General features: G+C 42.0%; 2 protein-coding genes across 5 annotated transcripts in view; one reads left to right on the forward strand and one right to left on the reverse strand.

The window, feature by feature from the left end:
* KCTD15 (potassium channel tetramerization domain containing 15) overlaps positions 1-17,734 on the forward strand; it is a 43,559-nt gene extending 25,825 nt beyond the window's left edge. For all 4 annotated transcript variants that reach the window (XM_034072805.1, XM_031051818.2, XM_031051819.2 and 1 more), the window contains exons 3-5: positions 218-362; positions 8,394-8,699; positions 14,251-17,734. In XM_034072805.1, coding sequence (XP_033928696.1) covers positions 218-362; positions 8,394-8,699; positions 14,251-14,406 — 607 coding nt within the window. In that variant the 3' untranslated portion in view covers positions 14,407-17,734. The remainder of the gene's footprint in view (positions 1-217; positions 363-8,393; positions 8,700-14,250) is intronic.
* LOC101878983 (transcription initiation factor TFIID subunit 4-like) overlaps positions 17,684-20,601 on the reverse strand; it is a 149,559-nt gene continuing 146,641 nt past the window's right edge. Inside the window, exon 15 of the mRNA XM_034072803.1 lies at positions 17,684-19,352. Coding sequence (XP_033928694.1) covers positions 19,185-19,352 — 168 coding nt within the window. The 3' untranslated portion in view covers positions 17,684-19,184. The remainder of the gene's footprint in view (positions 19,353-20,601) is intronic.

The raw sequence follows: 20,601 nt of genomic DNA on the forward strand, positions 1-20,601 counted from the left end.
CACGTGTTTCTTGTGTGTGAGCGTGTGGGTGCATGAGCATGTAGGTGCACATGTGTGTCTAAGGTGTCTGTCTTTGTGCACTTGTTTGTCGCCAAATTAAGATATTACTTCATGCACACTGAATTGATGCAGCTAAATTGGCTGGATGTTCTTAAGCCCTAAGGGTGTGATGAGACTTTTCCTCTTTTGCCCATTTCTTTTTCTTTTCTTTTTTTAGAATAAGTCGCCTGTTTAATGGCACAGAGCCTATTGTCTTGGACAGTTTAAAACAACATTATTTCATTGATCGCGATGGTGAAATTTTCAGATATATATTAAGCTTCCTAAGGACATCTAAGCTACTGCTCCCAGATGACTTTAAGGTAAGGAAAGCTATAGTATGCAACCTATCTTCTCCTACTGTTCTTTCATTTGTTTTGGTACAGGTTGAATTGTATGCTTGACCTAGACACACTTAACTAAATGTTGCTGTTTATTGTTAGGATTTTTAGTACTATACTTGTACTACCCTGTATTACACCAGGGATGCTATTATTTAATAAATGGACCACTGGTTGTCATGGATACCATAAAAAATGATGAAGTTTATGGCTAAATCAGTTTTTCTAAATTAATTGTATTTTCTCACATTTTTAGCTTACTTATCAGGTTATAGCAACAATTAAGAAGCAGCATCAGCAACTAGTGCTTACCAGGGTTTAATGCTCAGGATCTGAAAGAAATGTTTAAAATCTGATATTTAGAGGACTTAAATTCTGTAATTTTTTTTTCTTGTTGGTATAAAAAAGAATACCCTTAAACAAGCCCATGAGGATTTGTGTTAGATGCAGATACTTTGATTTCAGGAAGTAAGCTTTTACACAGTTTATGAATGTCAAAATATTCTTGGGAGATGGAATTTACAGAGGGCTTTTTCAGGAGCATTACATTTTCTCTGTGAAATAATGGTGGTGGTTGTCACTTTGCAAACCCTGATTGTTTCTAAAAGCTCTCCTCTGGAGAGCACTTGGCTTTGCACTTGTGAAACTTGTAACGTTGTCATCCTTGTGTACGAAAATTAGAAGACAAAAGTGTCTGGACTGTAGATGACAAGATTCAACAAAAGCACTAACTCCAGGATTAAATGATGACTAAACTGGGATGGCAGTGGGGATCTGCTCAGTTAGAGGATGTGGAACATTGCTGGAAGGGAAAGTTCTTGCACCTTGCAATGGGATTTCACTTTGCGTGTTGGGCTAGGTAAGCAAGATAATTTGGCCAGTCATGACTGAGTCGGTCCGTATTTGTGGTTGCTCTGGCAGCTTTAGCTTTGGAGTACAGCTGATCCTCATGCTGCCAACCTCTTCTCAGCCATTCTTGCCTAAGTTACAAGTACAGTTGTATTTGACCCCTGCATGTGCCTTGGGAGAATACATCTAATCTTAAGGCAGGGAGAAATTTTGGCATTTGTGGGTGGTTTCAGAGCTCCAGCCCAGAAGGGCTGCCCTGTCAGTGCTCTTTCTAGAGAGTGGTGAGCAGGTTATGGGTTGGGGTGCATGAGGCAGGGTGAGAGCCAGAGCACTGGGGGGCAGATGCAAGAAAAGTTCTTTAAAGAGATAAGAGAGAAAACATGTGGGTGGGAATGAAGCTAAAGACCGGACTAGTTGTGTGGATGGTGGCATGGATCCAATTAAGGAGGGTGGATGGAGAAGCAGTACAGGTGAAAGGCCAGAGAGATGCTTTAGGGGCAGCATTTTGGACAGTCTCTTAGGACAAGAAAGCATGAGAAAGGAGGGTAAACTAGAAGTTCAAGATGATCATAGCCTCAGCTGGCATCCAGATTTCAGAGCTGCTGTGAAACAAAACCAGCAAGATTCATTAAGAGCCTGGAGATGAGAGTGCTGGTGGGTGCCAAGGACTTGTCTGCACAGTGAGCCCTGGCAGGGCTGGGAGAGACTCAGGAGAGCCGGCACTGTGCCCAGGTTCAGTCCGTTGATCCAGACCATCTCTTTGCATAGGGTTAACTGTATTTTATTTAGTTCTTCCCTGGGAGAACTTTAGAGCAAACCCCAGGCTAATGAGAGCTCAAGAACAAAGTATTGCTAGGTAGGGAGTAACTAAATAAAAATGCATAGAAGAATGTGCTGCAAAGCTATATTAAAATTGCATTGTAAACGGATTTGACTTCACAGAAATTGTGTAATTTTACCAGCATGATTAAAGTGACAGAAGACAATAATCAAAGGCAGCAAATGGAATCACTTGGTGTTTCTAAATGCAAAACTCTATTTAAGGTATAAAACCTGACAGGTTTTCCAGTGAGACTTGCATTAAATGTTCTTTATGTCAAACAAAGCATTATCAAGTGTTTTGAATATTTATTAGTTTTTACTCCTTAATTTAATCAAGCAGTTTATTAGCCTCAAGGTTTAGCCAAGTTGCTTTTCAACTTGAATTGCTGCTCAGATGGTTATTTTGGAAAGTTTGGAATGTTAGTACCGCACTAGCATTATTGTGTTTGCTATTTAAGTGTTGTTTTCAGACTAAGTTAACACTGAAATGCAGAGAAAGTGGGTATGTGTTCCAAGGCTAGTGATTCTTTATTATCAAGTCTGACTGGTGTGTTTACAGTGAATATTAATTACACTTCCAACTACTAATAAGCCAGAACTTGAAAGTGTTTCATGTCTGACAGGTCTCCCTGCTGAAAGCAACATTCTAATAGTTCATATAATTTTCCTGTGTTAGGGGGATTTTAAGCCACATGAAGTATGCTAAGAAATTACTGTGAGCTGTTTGGCTTAGTTCTTCGCAGCCAGCCTGTGCTGAGGCAGGCGATTGTGAGCAGCCTGGAGCTGCTCACAGCTCCTCCTTCTGCACTGATTCAGAGACCTGTGTGTGGGACCATGACATCTTGAGCAACAACTGTCCTGGAGCAGAGTGTGGAGCCAGCATCCCCTGGTCTGCCATGCTGCTGGGTTAGGTGATGGCTGGCCCTGGAGCTACCTCTCTGCAGCCCACAGTTTGGGTTAGAAGGGACCTTAAAGCTCATCCAACCCCCTGCCATGGGCAGGGACACCTCACACTAGACCAGGTTGTTCCAGGCCCCATCCAACCTGGCCTTTCTGCCTTGGTCTTCCCCCACCATCAGAGGTGCTTCCCTAGGACATTTCTGAGCAGCATCTGCCCCCTTCACTGCCAGTACACAACTTCATTCAGAACCAGGACTCATCACACCTACTTACTTGAGACTCACACCTCTCTTAGAGATTGTCAAACAAAACCAGATATAGGGAATGTGTATATTATTGCTCCATCTTAAGGAGGGGAGGAGTACAAATACACAGGACATCTGAGTTTTTTATGGAATATAGAGGTCACCTGTAGCACCAGAACCACAGGGCCAACATGCTAATTTATTATTGTTTTCAAATTAGGGCTTGCATCTAATTTAAGTGCTCTCAAACTGACCTTACGAAATGGTGCAGTTGTCATTGCAGAAGTGAACAACTTTTTCTCGTAGCCAGGAGTCAGATCTTCACAGCACTAAAATATAAAAGAAACATTGAGTCAGGATGACAGTTTGCTGTTTCATGTAACAAAGAATAACAAGTGGAAAATAGTCAGAAAGAGCCATTCCAGCCTGTTCAGGAGTCACCATTAGGTACAGAACAAAAGGACCTCTTCAATACTGAGAGAACCGTATCAGGCTCACAGGAGATACCATTTTACAGTTTATGTTGATTGTCTCTGCCTGTCATTAGCTGATCTTTGTTGACCTGCTGGCAGTGATGTGGAAACAGCAGCACAACTGGCTTTGCAGTCACACTTCCCATCTCCTCCTCAGCAGTATGTCATGCTTGTCAGTGGTGACTGTAGAATCCACCAGGAAAAAAGCTTTCCTACTGAGTTGTGAGCAGAAAATTATTTTGTGAAAGGCAAAATGCTGTGTCTTTGAAGGATCTGTTTACCTCTCCTATGAGACCTAAATGTCCAGAAGTTGTGGATGGGGAAAAGCTGTGTTCATTCCACCTGGCCGGCTGCTGCCTCTTGCAGGTGACCTGACACAGCTTCCTCACTAGTTCCTACAACAGGCACAAGTTGAAGGCTTATGGTAGCTCATGAAGGCTTTTTGATAGAATTATAGAATGGTCTGGGTTGGAAGCGACCTTAAAGCTGATCCAGTTCCAATCCCTTGCCATGGGCAGGGACACCTTCCACTACACCAGGTTGCTCCAAGCACCATCCAGCCTGGCCTTGAACACTATCTGGGATAGGGCATCCAATTTCTGTGGTATGTTACATCAAAATCAGAGGCTGGTTGGCCTGTGTCCACTTTCAGTCTAGCAAGGAGCTCATGAGCAGGGACCTTGGCTGGTAGGAATCACCTTCGGAGTAAAGGGGTCTACAGACAACTTCATTAGCTACCATACATACTGCTTGACTTTGGGCTGTGCTACCACAAAGTGCAGTGCTGTTAAGAAGCTGTAAGGTAGGAAAATAATCCTTAGAAGAAACAGAAGATGCATCATTAGTCCCGCAGGACAAGGAACAACTTGATGCTGTACAAAATCTGCTGTAGGATGCAGTCTGAGCTCAGCAGGACTGCACTGACACCAGGGCTGCAGCCTCTGTGAGAGAAAGAGTGTAATATGTGTGTGCATCTATCAGCATGCGCCTGGGACAAAAGCTGTGCCAGGCTGCTCTGAGGCTGAGTTTCAATGAGACTGTGTGCACTTTGCCATTGTGCTAGGTAGTTAATGCTCTGTAGCTACTCGTGTGCCTGCCTCAGTGAAATGTGCCTCATCTGGATAGGTCTAGGAAGATTCATGTCTGTGTCTGCCTTTGATAACTTATCAAAACCAGCAGCATGGAAATGTTTTCTTCTGGCTCCTGTGGCACCTCCATGGTGAGGTTCCTTGTGGGTTGAATTCTACTTCACATTTCGTATTAAATTTTTGCAAATCATCAGGATAGGATTTTATATCTACAGTGCAAGGGTAGAAGTAGCTATGTTGGTATTACCTGTGCTCAGTGTCCTTTGTAGGCAAACCAGAGCTGGGCATCGCTTCCAGTCAGGTCTCAGATGCATCGTACTCTGAGTGGTGTATAAAACCTGAATGACAAGATAGTGTAGTTGGCAGTGTAGTGAGTCCCTTACCCTGGCCAAGTACAGGCTTCGGACAGCTGAACCCCCACAGTGGGAGCCACTCATTCTTTGTTCCTCTTTTGGCAGAGGAATACGTGGTCAAATGCCTGAATATGTGGTCAAATGCCTGAACAGTGCCCAAGTCACTCAGTGCAGAAGCACCAGCAGTCCACTACAGGGTCAGCGCAGTGGGGCAGGCTGTGATGCTGGTGCCTGGGTTGGGCACTGTGTGGTATGTGGAGTGGGGGCCATGGAAGGTTTTCTCTTGCCTAGCAGAAGACACTTTTTTTTATCCCCTCGTTACAGTCCAGCAAATTCCCTTTATTGCCACTGCCTGATAATAGGGGCCCAGATTTCCTAACGTTGCACGTGTGTTGCTTCTCCACACCAGCACACCTCAGATTCATAGCTTCTGCTACAAACCCCTTCTTCCAGGTGCAGAACCCATTCCAGGATATTTGTACTCAACCCAAGTGTGGAATGGACACAGTGTCTTATTTCAGAAACTAACCCAAACACTTTGGCTTCACCCAGACAGTTATGACCACCTGCAGACCTCATCCCACAGAGCATGTGATGCTGCTGCAGTGCAGCCCGATTTCCACACAGCCATCTGAAGCATGGCTGTATCCTCTGGGAAAGATAGTAGTGGAAGAGCTGTTTAATTTGAAAACTGGTCGTGTTATCACAAAATTATATCAGAATGTAAGATTTATCTTGTTTATTTAGATATTATTTCAGATAAATGATGGCTAGCAGGAGCCACTAAGAGCTGCATCTGATGCGGTGGGCTAACAGCTGGCTAGGGGGAGGTAGAGGTGGTGTGATCCTCATTTTGTTTGTGTTATGGCTTTACTGTTTTGGCCTGGAGGTGCTGGATCAGTGAACTCCTGTGATTCAGGATACTGTCAGCCTAGTCCAGAGCCCAGTGAAGTCAGTGAAAAAGACTCTGGTGACTGTGATGGGCTTCGCATCCAGCCTCAGGAGCATTGTACCTCTCTCTTCTTCCAGAAATAAAGGACTGCTTTTTATAGTGCTGTACCATCTCCTCTAGGTTTTACTGTTGAGTTTACTTAGCACATATTCACTTGGTTGATCTTACAAGTAATACGTAATTTTTTAGTGACCATGAACACAAACAGGCTAAAACTAGTTTTTCAAGACCTACTTCCCAGTCCATTGCCTTTAGTAAGCACTGGATACTCCTATTCACTCTCCAGAGTTAAATTTTTCCTTGGCATTGAATGTTTTCCTTTGATAAAAGAGATACATGGGACCAGCAGATGCCCAGTGAATGTTTGATAGGCCCCTGCACACACCTCTGTGATGAACACAATTTGGTGGGCTGTGTGTCCAACATGAAAACTTCAGAAAGTTTAGGGCAGGGGGTTAGGCCACTAATCTCTGTAGGTTTAAACTGAGCCCATGCTCAGTAATCAGGGACCTTCCCTGGTGGGTACAGAAAAGCGGTAATGGTTTTGGGGAGGGGAGAAAATATCATCTATCAGGGAATGAAGCTTTGGGGCTGATGCTGTCTTACCTGAGATCAGGTGATGCAGACAGTCTCCATGCCTTTTTGTCTGGCCTGTAACCAGCGCCGGTTGTTAGCAGCATGCTTTGTATAGGGTTTCTTCTTTAACCTTCCTGTTGTTTTTCATCTTCCAGCTACTTCCTGTTTGTTTGTTGCCCTCATTTTTTCCCACTTGTTTCTTCCCCTTTTTCCCTCTCTGTGCCTTCTCTGGTCCTTTTTTCTCCCTTAGCGATGTGCTTATTGTCCCAGCCTTAACAGACATCAAAGAGATGTAAAGAATTGGATGTCCCTTTTGAAACACGATAACCTTACCAGTGTCAGTGAATATTCATACATCTCCAGGCTGCAGGCAGCCCTGGGGAGAAGGAGCACCTCTCCACTACCAGCGGTGGGTCTGTGTGCCAAATTTGAACAGAGCTAACTGCTTTGGTTCAGTAATATCCTGCAGCAACAGATTTTACAGGTTTATTCCAAGCCACTATGAAGAGTTGCATATTTTGCGTTGCGTGTTCATTGGCCTTTGATTTCCCTGCTTCCACAAGTGCTGGAGCAGCAGCACTGCTGTTATTTTTCATGTAATTTTGGTGCCTGTTTCTTGATTACTTCTTGTCATGTGATTCTTCCCAGTCCAAATTATTCCAGTCACTTCACTGTTGTGAGTTTTCATTTTATTTCATTGCAGTCTGTACATCCAGGTGTGTTGACCTGCAGCATGCTCCACAAAAGTCAGAGCATACCTGCCATGCAGCATTTCCATCTGTAGACAGGCATAAGAGCCAGGAAAGCAAACGGCACATCTTTGCAGAAAGGAGCTGGTGCTCTTGCTGCTGCTCCACTTCAGGAGGCTCGAGAAGGTGGAGGGGCCACTGTAAGCAAACTGTCCACCCAGTGCTTACCCATTTCTTCTTTCTCTGGCTTCTCTGGTCTGATGGGCCGCTGACACCCATTGTCTCATCATACTCAACAGTTGAGGTGGAAAGATCTGTTGGAGATCTGATGCAAAGTTGTTAATGAGGATGTACAGAAAACAGTCAGTGAACTGGGAGTTAGATCAAATTGGGAATTTGAATTGCCCAAAGCCCAAGTGAGGTGATGGACAAATGGCTGGGAAGAACTGTTTCTTTTAAGTTGTTGGAGTGGGGTGGTCACTACCACTGTATAATTTTCCAGGATCCAAAGTAGACTTTAAATATAGGAATAATCATGAAATGTAGGGAGCAGCTACCACAGCTGAATTTCAGACTCAGCAAGGACAGGTGAAAAGTGAAGCTGAATTTACATCTCCATCTCCTAACATGTATGTGAGAGGTGACAGTGAAGTCCAAGATCTTCTGTTGCAAAATTAGAAGTTACTGTCTGAGGCCAAGAGTGAAGATCTGGGCTCAGGACATCTCTTACATCAGCAGGCTTTCTTTAATGCAACCAGTTATTTTGATTTCTTAATTCAAAAGTAAAGCCTTCTGGCATTGAGCTTGTGGGGTGATAAATGAACAAATAATTCCGTGCAGTGGGAACTTCACGGTCAGCTCTGACAGATTCACCACTAAGACAGTGTGGTTTTCTGGGGAGGTGTAAGACAAAGGCAAAGTATGTGGGTACCTGTTGCTTTTGCACTCTTGCTGACAATACATAAGCCTAAGTAGGTCAAACAGTAGCAATACTCATTGCTAAAAGAGAACTCTATCAGCATTTCTAGTTTCTCTCTCTCCATCTCTCTTTTATTTTCTTCCACAGGACTTTAATCTTTTATATGAAGAAGCAAAGTATTACCAGCTGCAGCCAATGATTAAGGAACTTGAGCGATGGAAACAAGAGAAAGAACAAAGGAAACATTTCCAGCCTTGCGACTGCTTGGTTGTAAGAGTGACTCCAGATCTGGGAGAGAGAATTGCATTGAGTGGGGAGAAAGCTTTAATAGAAGAGATCTTCCCAGAGACTGGGGATGTCATGTGCAACTCTGTGAATGCCGGCTGGAACCAGGACCCTACCCACGTTATTAGGTTTCCTTTGAACGGGTACTGCCGGTTGAACTCAGTGCAGGTAATGTAATGGCCTTTTTGTGCTTGTTCATTTGTTTGCTGGGGTGGGTTTTTAGTATTTCTTGTTCAGTTATATGCAGATTATTTGCTTCCGCACGATTACTTTCAGTGCTTATACTGCAAGGAGACATTTTCTGCCTGGTGAGATCACAGCCTTTCAGGTTTTCCTAAGTCTAAGCAGAAAAATAGATTTAGATTTTGTGTATGTTAGTGCCATGCTGGTCTCATAATGGTGTTATACTGATAAATGCTAATTTTTTCATCAATGTACAGCCTGCAGCAGGGTTTTTTTTTCCTCCAAAGTGCCCCCAGGAAGAAAGAGAGAGTTCCAAAAACTACAAAAAAAAATCTCCACACCATTTTATAGAAAATGCAACAATGTGTAAATGCATAATTTATGTCTCACTCATAATTAAATGATGGTGCCTGGGGGATGGACTTAAAAAAATTGATCTCTGCACTTTTTTTTTTTTCAAAAGGATGTTCTATAAAAATTGCCTAGAGTATTTTAAACAAAATGTATTTCATTTTATACTGAGTTTTGACATTAGGCTTAAAATTAAACATATGAAACAAAAGAAGATAACTGGACAGATAGGTAGATGGTAACAGAAATAAATCTGTGGCTTGTGTTTAGGCAGCAGCCTTATGGACAAGAAATGCCATTTCACAATGGATCACCATCACTGTGACCAAGGCCTTGGTGTTGTAGTTCTCCTTTAGCTGCAGAAAGGAATGATGTTGGTGATGCTGTTAACTTGTGCCTTATAGGGGCAAAACAGCTCTCAGTTTTCACATTTATGCTTTTAAAATATGCTGCAAACACTGTGGAAAATGAAATCAACCTTTGAGGAATATTTCCAAAGTTATTGTCCCTTGCTAATGGGCTGTGGCTGCACATGTTAAATGGGCTGTGGGAAAGGCTTCAGTGGCCTTGGTGAACTTCCCTGTGGTCAAATATCCACAGAAGCGCTGGCTCATGGGACTGGCTGGCCAGACTGTGAAGACCAGTAAAGGTGGATGCAGCCATTTTAAACAGTGTGCGTTTGACACTGACACCTCCCCCCTGGGGCAACACCCCCTGGTGCTCCATGCACTCATAATCCTTTTGTCTGAAACCATTCTAAACCCAGCTGGTTTGGATGATTTTTTGGTTCAAGTCTTCCAAGTGTTTTATTTGGTTGATCTTTGATCAGGCTGATGCCTGTGGTTGATTTTGTGCAGTCCTTTGCAGTTTCACATTTGGCAAGGTTTAGAGTGGGCTGTTGCTAGAAATGGAAGGCTGGAGGTGGGTTGGAGGCAGATCCGTTTGCTGGCAGTGGGAATGGTGATGTATTCATCACCGTGTTGGGTGGATAAGAGAGCAGCTGCACTTTAGCTAAGGTAAGTGGGTGGGGAAGTGTGTTTGTATTTCAGCCACCCTATCCTTGTGACAGTTATTTGCAAGACAGAAATTAGAATACCCAAGCAATAAAGGGCCACCAGTGGGCTCAGCACTGCTAGCAGTCGGGCAAAGAGCTGGATGCCCACCAGGCTGAGCACTTGCCTCTGGATTAGCCAAAGTGTTGTGCAGTAGAAGTTGAATGCTAATTAGTGTTAATATTTGAATGTGTTTTGAATTCAGTCAGAATTCAGAGTGAATCAAAGCATCTCTTCACAAGTCCGTGTTGTGAAAAAAATTCTGTCAGTCTGCAGTATAAGTAATAATACTAAATTACATCATTTTACTAAATTACATGATTTTACTATATAATTAATAGAAAGTGTTTTCAGACATTTACTGCAAAATGATGCATTTCTGAGACCAAAGGCTGATGAAATCAACAGCTAATTATCATTGGCTCTGTGGGACTCTGGTCAGCACAGAGGTGCTGCCCCTCCTTTCCCATTTTTTTTTTGCAAAAGTCAGAAGTTGGAAGTACAGGGAAGCAAATGCCCAGACTTAAGGGAGATGGGTTAGAAGGGGAAGTGGCTGGAACAGCAGAATCATTTCCAAAGAAGCCCAAAGGGTCATGCAGTCAGTCTGCCTGCTGCTTGCTCCAGTACAGCACTTTTGCCTCCCTCTGCCTTGCTGGCTTATTGGTGGCAAAATTGCAATATTTTTCAATTCTTCCTATCTTTGGAAGGTATTTCCATTAAATGTTTTGTTTCCAGAGCTGTGCACTTCAAACACTTCAAAGTGAGTAGTTAGTGGTAGCCAAAAAAATACAGTAGCTCTTAATTTAATGCCCATTTGTAATTACTAACAGGTATACAGTTTTCTTTAGAGTGACACTGTTTATTCAAGTCCTTGCCAAAGGTTCTGATGAGATACGTGAGCTTACCTTAGAGAAAATGCTGTGGTGCTTTTTTATGTTGAACATTGGGTCTTCATAATTAAGAATGTATTTGTTAGCATTCTTCAAAATTTAAATGAGATGCGTTAAGTGAAAATGTTATGTTTCTATTTAGAAAACAGTGCAACAAAATCAGATGTGCTCAGAATACAGGAAAACAGAGTATATTAAATCATGGAATTCCAGACTGGTTTGGGTTGGAAGGGACCTTAAAGCTCATGCAGCTCAAACCCCTGCCACGGGCATGAACACCTTTCACTAGAGCAGGTTGCTCCAAGCCCCGTTCAACCTGACCTTGAACACAGCCAGGGATGAGGCATCCGCAGCTTCTCTGGGCAACCGGTGCCAGGGCCTCACCACTCACAAATCCTCTAATATTGTGTGTCCCCCCCATACATATGAGAATTGCAGCTAATGCTCACTTTTTGACATACTCTCTTCGGAGGTTTACAGAACAGAAGTTCCAATTTGACTCAGAGACACCAGTTTCCCTCTGTTTGTATCTTACCTTTGGAAAAAGTAATGTGCATAGAACCAAGTGCAGTAAATGGCATTTAAATCTGTTCGTGTTTAACATTCTGTTGAGCCTTGTGCACGCACCAGCACGTACAAAACAGTGCTCAGCATAGGTGGAAGCAGCCTCTAGGAGCCTTTCTACACAGAGCTGAGTTCAAGGTCATCCAAGTAACACTTAGAAAGCTACAATATTTAAACATTCTCTGCATTGTTTACAGGATTTGGCCTGGTTTGTTTCTTGCTGAGAAACTGGATGGTACTGAGGTTTTTAAGGTTAGATAGCCTGCAGTCTAGCCCTTTGAGTGCTTAGGTAGTAAAGCCGAATCGCTTTGTTCTGCGTGCGGTGCTCTAAGGTGTAATGTCTACCTGGACTGTGTGTTTGCAGAGAGCTGGTTGAGAGGAGTCCTGTGTTAATAAGCAGCCTTCCATATCTTTGGACAGAGGCAAGCCAAGGGCACCCTTGCGCTTGGTTTATCTTACAAGGAAATTGATTTGAAAAAGTTTTATCAAGGATTTTGAAGTCACATATCTCTCTGAAATCTTACCCATCAATCCTCTGGTTTGCTATCCAGGTAAATGGAAGCAGCCTCCTTTCCTGTAGCTGGGTTGCCTCCCATATTCATCTTGCCAGCTCTAGGAATGTAATACAGTCAAAATGCTCTCCAGCTCATGGAACAGCAGTCTGATGATGTCATACTTCTTACCTCTCAAACTCCTGCTTTCCTCTTTCAGCTGGAAAAAGTGTTAGTGTATGCACCCCATTTCTGTCCTGCAGGCAGCATACAGCCCCAATACGAGAGTTGTAAGCATCTTAAATGTATTGTGATAACTCACCCTCCCACCCCTTCTTTTAAGCTTCCCAGGTTCACTTTCCTACCATACACTGGTGTGCTCTTTTGATCTTTCAGTTCCCACGGATTAAAACCAGCAAATGCTGCTGCAGTGGCTTGCATTGCACCATGGTACCACCTCAGATACAGTTGCCCTTTGCCCTTAAAGGCTGCAAATTGACGTTTCTGGAGAAAGTAGACTCAGCATACAGGCCAAGGAAAGGGTACACTGAGAAATGCACCATGGCCTCGCATGGGTCTGTGTGTCAGGGCAGCGTGTGCAGATCTTTCAACAGTCAGCTTGGGATGTGAAATGTAAGACTTTTCAGTACTACTGCAATAGGTGTAACTGCTGCAGTCCTTACAGGGCTAATAAAACCAAAAAAGAAATAAAGTTCTTCCTGTAACATAAACCTGTAAAAGCGTATGAGTTGCCTCTGACTGAAGGTGTGTCTGTTGCTTAGACACTTAAACACACTCAGGTTGAGTGATCAGGAGAAGCCATGGCTGCCCTATCCCTGGCAGTGTTCAAGGCCAGCTTGGACAGGGCTTGGAGCAACCTGGTCTAGTGGAAGGTGTCCCTGCCCATGGCAGGGGTTTGGAACTGGATGAGCTTTAAGGTCCCTTCCAACCCAAACCAGTCTGGGATTCCACAACTGATGTTTTTTAAGTCAAGCTTTTTAAGTGGCTTAGTCCCTTTTCTGTCTCTAGTGTGTCACTGTGGCCAGCAGACAGCTTGCACATGGGGATGTTGGTGTTGCCAAGTTCATCAGGTTTAATCAATCATCAGATTCAGTTCCCATCACAGTGGGCTCATGTGCTGTGACAATGGGCACGGTGCCTTGGGCACTTACACACCGGTACAAGCTGCTTCTCTTGATAGCATTTACCAGTAGAAGAACTATTTTTCCAGGCTGCTGCCCTGGACCTGGGAGAGCCACCGCTTGGTGGGAGGCTGCACAGCAGCTCCTCCAGTAGATCTGGCATTGTGGATCTGCTGAAGGTGGACCTGGCATCTGCTCTGAGAAAACTCTGCCTGCATCCTGCTCTGCTGGGAAACTGTGTATCAACCTGTTCATGCATGTGGAAACATGGCCCAACATACTGCCGAGATCAGTATATCCTAGGGTAATGTGCTGTGTGACACAGCCTCAGAAATTAAAGTTGCCTCTGGGTTCCTTAAATTCATGCATCTAAATTGCACCAGCTTTTCTTCAGAAGGAGAAAGAGAAAATACGTATTTGGGCAATACAAATTAACTTCTTTCTTGGGCTGGAATATTTCCTGTTTGTCCTTGTCTTGGGTCCACATCCCATTCCAGCCATGCTTTGCATGCACATACAGCCGCACTCCCTTCCAGTGAGTGAAAACCACGACTGTGATGTCCATGGAGATGTGGTGGAATGTGTGGAGATGCCTCCTAAAGACATGTGTGCTCAGCCTCCTAAAGACATTGTCACCTGCCAAGGAAGAGCTGAGACTTTTTCAGCCCTTTCTGTAAGCCTGTTCATACTACTAATGAGTAATGGGTGCTTTTTATTACAACCTAAACCTGATGTCGCTTTCTGTAAGCAGTAAGAGATAACAGCAGTATCACCACAGTACAGTATTTTACTATATAATGTACTAAGCTGCTCTGCAGAGCTCTTATTTGTGTGATTAATTTTTGTTTTCTGCAGAGGTTTGCTGAGAGCGAGACTTTAATCACAGTGTAGTCATTTAACAATAACTTAAAGAATTATAGCTGAATAATATTCATTCAATGAGGACTCGAAAGACTAAATCCATCATTTAGATCCAGTCTTCTTGACTGCTTTAATCACTAAAATTTGCTAAATATTAATCTGAATTTTTTTTCCCCGCGTTGCAGGTGCTCGAAAGATTGTTTCAGAAGGGATTCAGTGTGGCAGCTTCCTGCGGTGGTGGGGTGGATTCCTCTCAGTTCAGTGAATACGTGCTGTGTCGTGAGGATAGACGACCACAACCCACCCCAACCATCAGAATAAAACAAGAGCCCCTGGACTAGACCCTACCCCCCTACTCCTTTGTAACCGTATAAGTGTTTAATAGTTCCTTATGTGAAACACTAAGAATTTGGAAAACAGTATTAGCAAACAGATTTTGACTTTAAGTTGCCAATTAGTGGTATTCTGAAACTACCTGTCACATAGCCAGCCATGAAATGCATTTGAAAAAACACTTGTCCGTTTTTCACGATGGAATTCCTCAATGTGCTCAGCATACTAGGCCTGCTGGGGATGTACTTTGGGCTGAACAGGGGTAGTGGTGGTGGAAAAGGCAAAGCTTCATCAGCCACTGGCCCTAGGTTGGACTTGTGAAAGATCAGTTAAAACAATTTGAATAGATCAGCAGGGGAAGCAGTTCCAACAGCCTTTCCAGCTGTACCCCAATGCTGTGACGCCATGGAAGCAGGAGCCTCCAAGAGGAAGATGATTCCCTAAAAACTGCACTGAGTATCTTCCCTGACTGCCACACCTCCTTCATATCAGATGTGGTTTACACCTCCATACATGACGTGACACTTCTGTGATTGTACTCGCTCGTACTAGCAAATGGCTTATTTTTATACTACATTTTCAACAGAAACATCTCCTTGTGGATAGATTCCAGAATCTGAAAAGGACCAATTTATAGTCAACTGGTGCTCTGTACTAAAAATACCCACACGAAACAAAAAAAAGTGACAAAAAAATTGACAAGGCCAATTTTGGCAATTTTTGCAAAAGTAGGGATCTGGAAGCACAAAACAAAATGCCAGCTGCCATCCCACTAGGATCGCATACCCATCATGGAGCTGTAGTTCTCTTAAAGCCAGACTTGTTTTGACTCAGAAACTGCTAAGTTTGGCATCATCAAAGCAGCATGGTTCTGCCAAGCAAGCTCTGCCATCCCTTGTTAATCATTACTGACCATGTTGTAAGCCTACATTTAGGAGGAAGTGTTAAGAATCTTAGACTAGCCTACTGGTTTTGCAAAATTACTATTATTTGTAATTTTGCAAAACTATGTTAAACCCCTCTCTACTGCCCGATGAGAGCCAGACATGCTTGTTTAGATTCGTTTCCCTCTTACTTTAAACTATTATTAAAACACAGTTTGGTAGCTGCCCCCTACCTGTAATTTTGTCTATCAAAGCAGGCTGTCTGCAGGAGGTGACCGCTCCTTCCATAAATTGTATCAACTCTGACTCACAGGACTTCCTAACTCAGGAGACAGCATCAGGTCTGCAGGTGCAAGGTTATAAATAGCATTCTGCTAAATCCTGTTGATTGCTGTTTGGCATGATTGGGTCCTCAGTAACTAAGTCATGTGTTAATCACAGTTTAGTTTCTCCCACATTAATTTATAGAATACTGTTGTAGATGCTGAATTTTAATGAAACTCTTCTTAGATGCATAAATACAGCCAGATAGAACAAGGGACAGAGTATGAAGTGGTCAAAAATTCCTTAATGCCAATTGATCACAATCAGGCAAAATGAAAAAAGAATCATTTTTTAACACTAATATAATGAGCTGTACTGACTGCCCAAGGGACAATCTAGGCAGGGGTCTAATTTTTGGAAGAGGGCTGGATACCTGTCCATGGAAAATCAGACCTCTGCAGGTTTCCTCACCTTGATTGCCCAACTCAGCAATCTCGCAGTCAGTCAGTGTTAGCCTGCTAGCTTAGCCAAACAGTTTGAGCACATCTGTCTACTTCAAAAGAGTTGTAAAGTTATTTTATTTTGTGGTTTTATACTTGTATGACATTCTAAAGTTGCTAGGCATTGCCATATCTGAATATATGGCACAACATTCACCGTTGTATGTAAGATATCTGTAGAATTGTATATTATACATTTAATATTGTAAAGAACTTAACGTATAATTGTCATGTATTTGTGTATGCACATTTCTCATACAGTAGTTCATGCCATAAACATTTCTGTAAAGTAAGTGATCAAAAATAAGCAAGTAGGGTGGAACACTCACTGCATCTCCCATGTTTAAAAGACGTGAGAGTTTTCGATTGCATCACCTCTGGCCTTTGCTCCATTCAGCTCAATGTAGCCAGGTCTTACAAAGAGGAAGAAAAAGTGTTTTATTTATTACTTTCATACATTGAATTCACTTTGAGTTCAGAGTATCCTTAAATAAGCTGTTTAGCTTCTTGTTTTAATCCTGCATACACTTAATGTCTTGCCCTCCTGGACAGGGAGGTTTGTGGTTGGTTGTTTTTTCTTCAGATTGATGTTTTTTACCCTGTGTTTCTTTAGAGCTCAATAAAGCAGCTCTAGTGATTTGGGCAGCTTGCTAAGGTGGCATTGGAAAGGGTTCCAGGCTGCGCCAGCCAAGTTAAATGTGAACTTGAGATGGAAAGTTTGAGCCATGACATCACAGCATTGACTGCAAAATAGCACTAAGGCAAAGAAGACATGTGGAAACAATCACTTGGATAGAAGAAATACGCCTTTAAAAAAAAGTTAAGCTAGGACATGTTCTTTTAGTTAGTAACTTCAGGTCACTTATTTAAAGTTTATTACAGTTTCTTTTATATCTTTTTTTACTTATTTCCCTATATTTTTAGGCAGCAATAGCAGCAAAAACTGATACGAATTTTTACTTCTGGCCTTAGACCGTAGCAACATAACTTAAGAACATTGCTCAGCATTGCTAAAACGGGTTTTAGAACACCCCAGCAAGCCCAGCGAAGGCTAAAAAACCATGGAGGCCAAGAAGCAAACGTAGCCAGGCTTCTCGCCCAACTCAGCTGCACAAAACAGTCCCAATTCTCCATTGCTGAGACCTGAACCTGTGGCTGGAAGAACCTGGGTCTTCACTAGCACTTCCCATACACTTCCCACCGCTGTGCTCCTGTGTCTCGGAAGGAACGCGAGAGAGAAAATGTTCTGTTGTGCTTCTCAAACTGACAACTGCTGAGTGTGTTCATTCACTGTATTAACAGCATCAAGGTTTGATGACAATTTTATTAGACGTTTGGCAAAGGATAAGGATCAGCACAACAAAACACTGAAGTATTTGGGTTTAATATTTCTTTGAGGGTATTCTGTTAATACTTTAATGCAAAATGTTCCTGAACAGTGCTCAAGAACGACAAGACAATGTGAATTCCTGTTTGATAAATTAATACTGTATGTTACTCGATGTGTTACTTTAGTAAATTGTTTTATTTCTTTATAAAATAAGTACAAATAAGGGAGTATGTTTTCACACAAGTTGGGGATATTTACGAATATGTACATAAATCATCAAAATAACGTAATTCTAATAAACACAAGGCCTTTATAAACAACATGTACAAATTATCAATAAATTTAAAACATAATTTTACACTTTCTGGCCTTAAATATGTTATGAATTATCTTTTGGCTAAATAGCAGCAGTATAAATTTTCTTCTGCTTTTCATAAACCTTAAAAAATAATTAAAACTTTTGTTTTAAAACTATCGGACAAATAGTTCTATTTGTGCTTTCGTTATTTTTTCCCCATCCGAAAAAAAAAAATTGCCTCAAAAAAGTGGCAAGCATAACATTGACAAGATAAATATGCAAATGTCTCCCCTTCGATGGTTACTCCTAATACTGTTATGCTTGAAGTAGAACTTGTGCCCACCTGCCTGCCCAATACTTCTAGCCAATACCCATTTAAAATACACTAATGTCACTTGGCTTTGGTGTAGGCCTCTTATATCCCACTTCAGCAAAGCATTTAAAAAACATTCATCCCACCTTTAAGTACTTAACACTACTCATTATGCTTCAGTCATGCACTTGTTCATGTGCCTCTCTGGACTGGAGTCCAGTCTTCCAAGGCCACGACATGGCCAGGCACTGTGGCACCAGGGCTCACTTGATCTTCCAAGAGTGGAATCAGCCCCCAAAACTTCCCTTACAGCAACTTTAAAATCCATGTGTACAATACTCTAAAATCTTCACTGAACAATACTCTCTTCGAAAACCACCATTAAACCATACTCTGCAATAAATAAGAATTTTTTTTAACTTTGTTTTAGAAAATAAAACCCAACTTTGATTCACATTACTAACCAGTTGCTACAAATGTGCAAAAGGTTGAGAAGATTTTAGAAAACAACCGGATGCTAGTCCACGTAACTCAGCTGAAACCCAAGCACACAGATCTCATACACTTAGGATTTGGTTCAGCAAATGGCTCAGAGGAAATGAGCTGTGCAGTAAAAGCAGAAATCCCAACTATATAAAATGTGTGAGAGTGTGCAGTGGCTATTCTCTTAGCTGTGCAAAAGACTGCAATTATAACTAATCTAAAATAACAACAGATACGCTGTAACCATGGTTAGAGGAAACTGCTAGTGAAACTAAAGAGGAAACAAACCCAGTGCCTTCCATGAACATACAGGTTAACATCACAGTTAGGTTCCAGTCCTGTAAACCTGTCCCAGTCTTCCTTATGCAGATGGTTGTGGTGAGCCATTGCAACAGCCTTACCAGTCAACACCATCCACTGCAGCTGTACCTAAAGTGGCCAAATGGAGCAAGACTTTGATGGTGGTTGTATCTCTAGATTTAACATTTTAAAACCTTTTGCACATTTTTTGTGTGTGTGGGTTTGTTTTTTTTGTTGTTGTTTTGTTTCTCTTTTTTTTTTTACATAAAGGAAATTTATTGCATGTGTCTGACAATTTTACAAAATAAAATTACTGGAACATTGACTTCTGAAAAAAATAGAAGGCACATTAAAATGACAGCTTTTTAATGCAAGTTGAGCTTCCGTATGGAGAATTCAGTACAATTCTTGGCTTTACTTAAGCAGAGCTCGATAGAGCAGGAGAGAATGCCTCATTTCTCTTTCCTGTTCCATGTAGAAGATGAAGTCCCTGAGGTTTATGCGAGTTATTTTCTGTCGTGCATACTGCCGGGATGAAGGAGTGCCCAAACCAGCCTGACCTCCACTAGACATACTGAGACCCTGCAAACAGAACATAACAAAGTCAAAAGTCCTGCAACAGTGAAGTGTTTCCTCATACTCTCAGGTTTACAACCACTTTTTACAGCATTCAGTTTACAACTGACTGTCATATCATCTGAAACATCTTAAATTGACTATTATGAGTTTAATTCCAAAAATATTACATGAGATTTTATTTCCTTTTTTTCTACTGAGTCTTCACCAAGTTATCCTGAGTAAAGAAACTCCATTGAAAACCCACGTGAGGCTAGACCTTGGTTCATTTACAACTCAGGATAAGTATGTCTGACTAATTCTCCCACTACACTCATGTTAACCATAGACTTATTTGACCAGTTTAATTTCAGGAACCTATATAGGACAAAACTATTTGCAGCAGATAAAGCCATCTTCAGTACAGCGAATGTGTGCACCATTCTACTCCACATCCTGGGTCTAGGACTGGAAAAAGGTGAGTGGTGTATCAGGATGCTGCTACTGCAATAACCTCTGCAGCTGTGAGTCCCATGGGGACCCCGGTTCTCTCCTCTGAATCCATCTGAGAAAGGCTCAGTGTGGGTAGATGGTGAGCAACCTTGCTCCAGTGCACAACCAATGCTCAGCTGAGAGATGAAAAATCAAACAGAAAAATCACAAGGATATTGTGTGATGATAAAGGCAGATATCGGTACTAAGCCTGTATTAAGTAATTCTTATTTCTGTTGTTTAAATTGGTTCAGGGGTACTGAATTACTGCATACCTTATCCTGGCTTTCCTTATATAGAGAGAAAACACACAAACTGGGCATGCAACCACTGTGCTCTGACTGTTTAGAAATTGAAAGGACGAAATTACAGGACTCTGAAGTCCTGTTGAGTTTAAAACTGAAATACAACATACACACACGCAACCCTTTTTTCATCCTTAGGAGACGACTGTTTTTATTAATTCCAACTGATTTCTGGCAAAACAAATAGGTATTAATCTCTAAAATTATTTAAATTATTTTTCAAACCTTTAAGATATCTGGAGAAGTTTTCAATACTTTTGAAATCCCAAATTTACATACTGCTGCTCTTAATAACCTACCTTTCTTTCGCCAGGAAATACTTATTCTAGGATCTTGATTCTAGCCATTAAAAATACAGTTAATCATAATTCTACTACTGAAAGATTGTAGGGGAAACATACATGGCACATTGCAAGTAAGACATGGCACTATTTTCTCTGTTGCTTTTCTCCCAGCATATCAGCAGTCAGACTCCTTGC

The sequence above is a fragment of the Melopsittacus undulatus genome, chromosome Z (genome assembly GCF_012275295.1).
Source record: "Melopsittacus undulatus isolate bMelUnd1 chromosome Z, bMelUnd1.mat.Z, whole genome shotgun sequence".
Classification (NCBI taxonomy): Eukaryota; Metazoa; Chordata; class Aves; order Psittaciformes; family Psittaculidae; genus Melopsittacus; species Melopsittacus undulatus.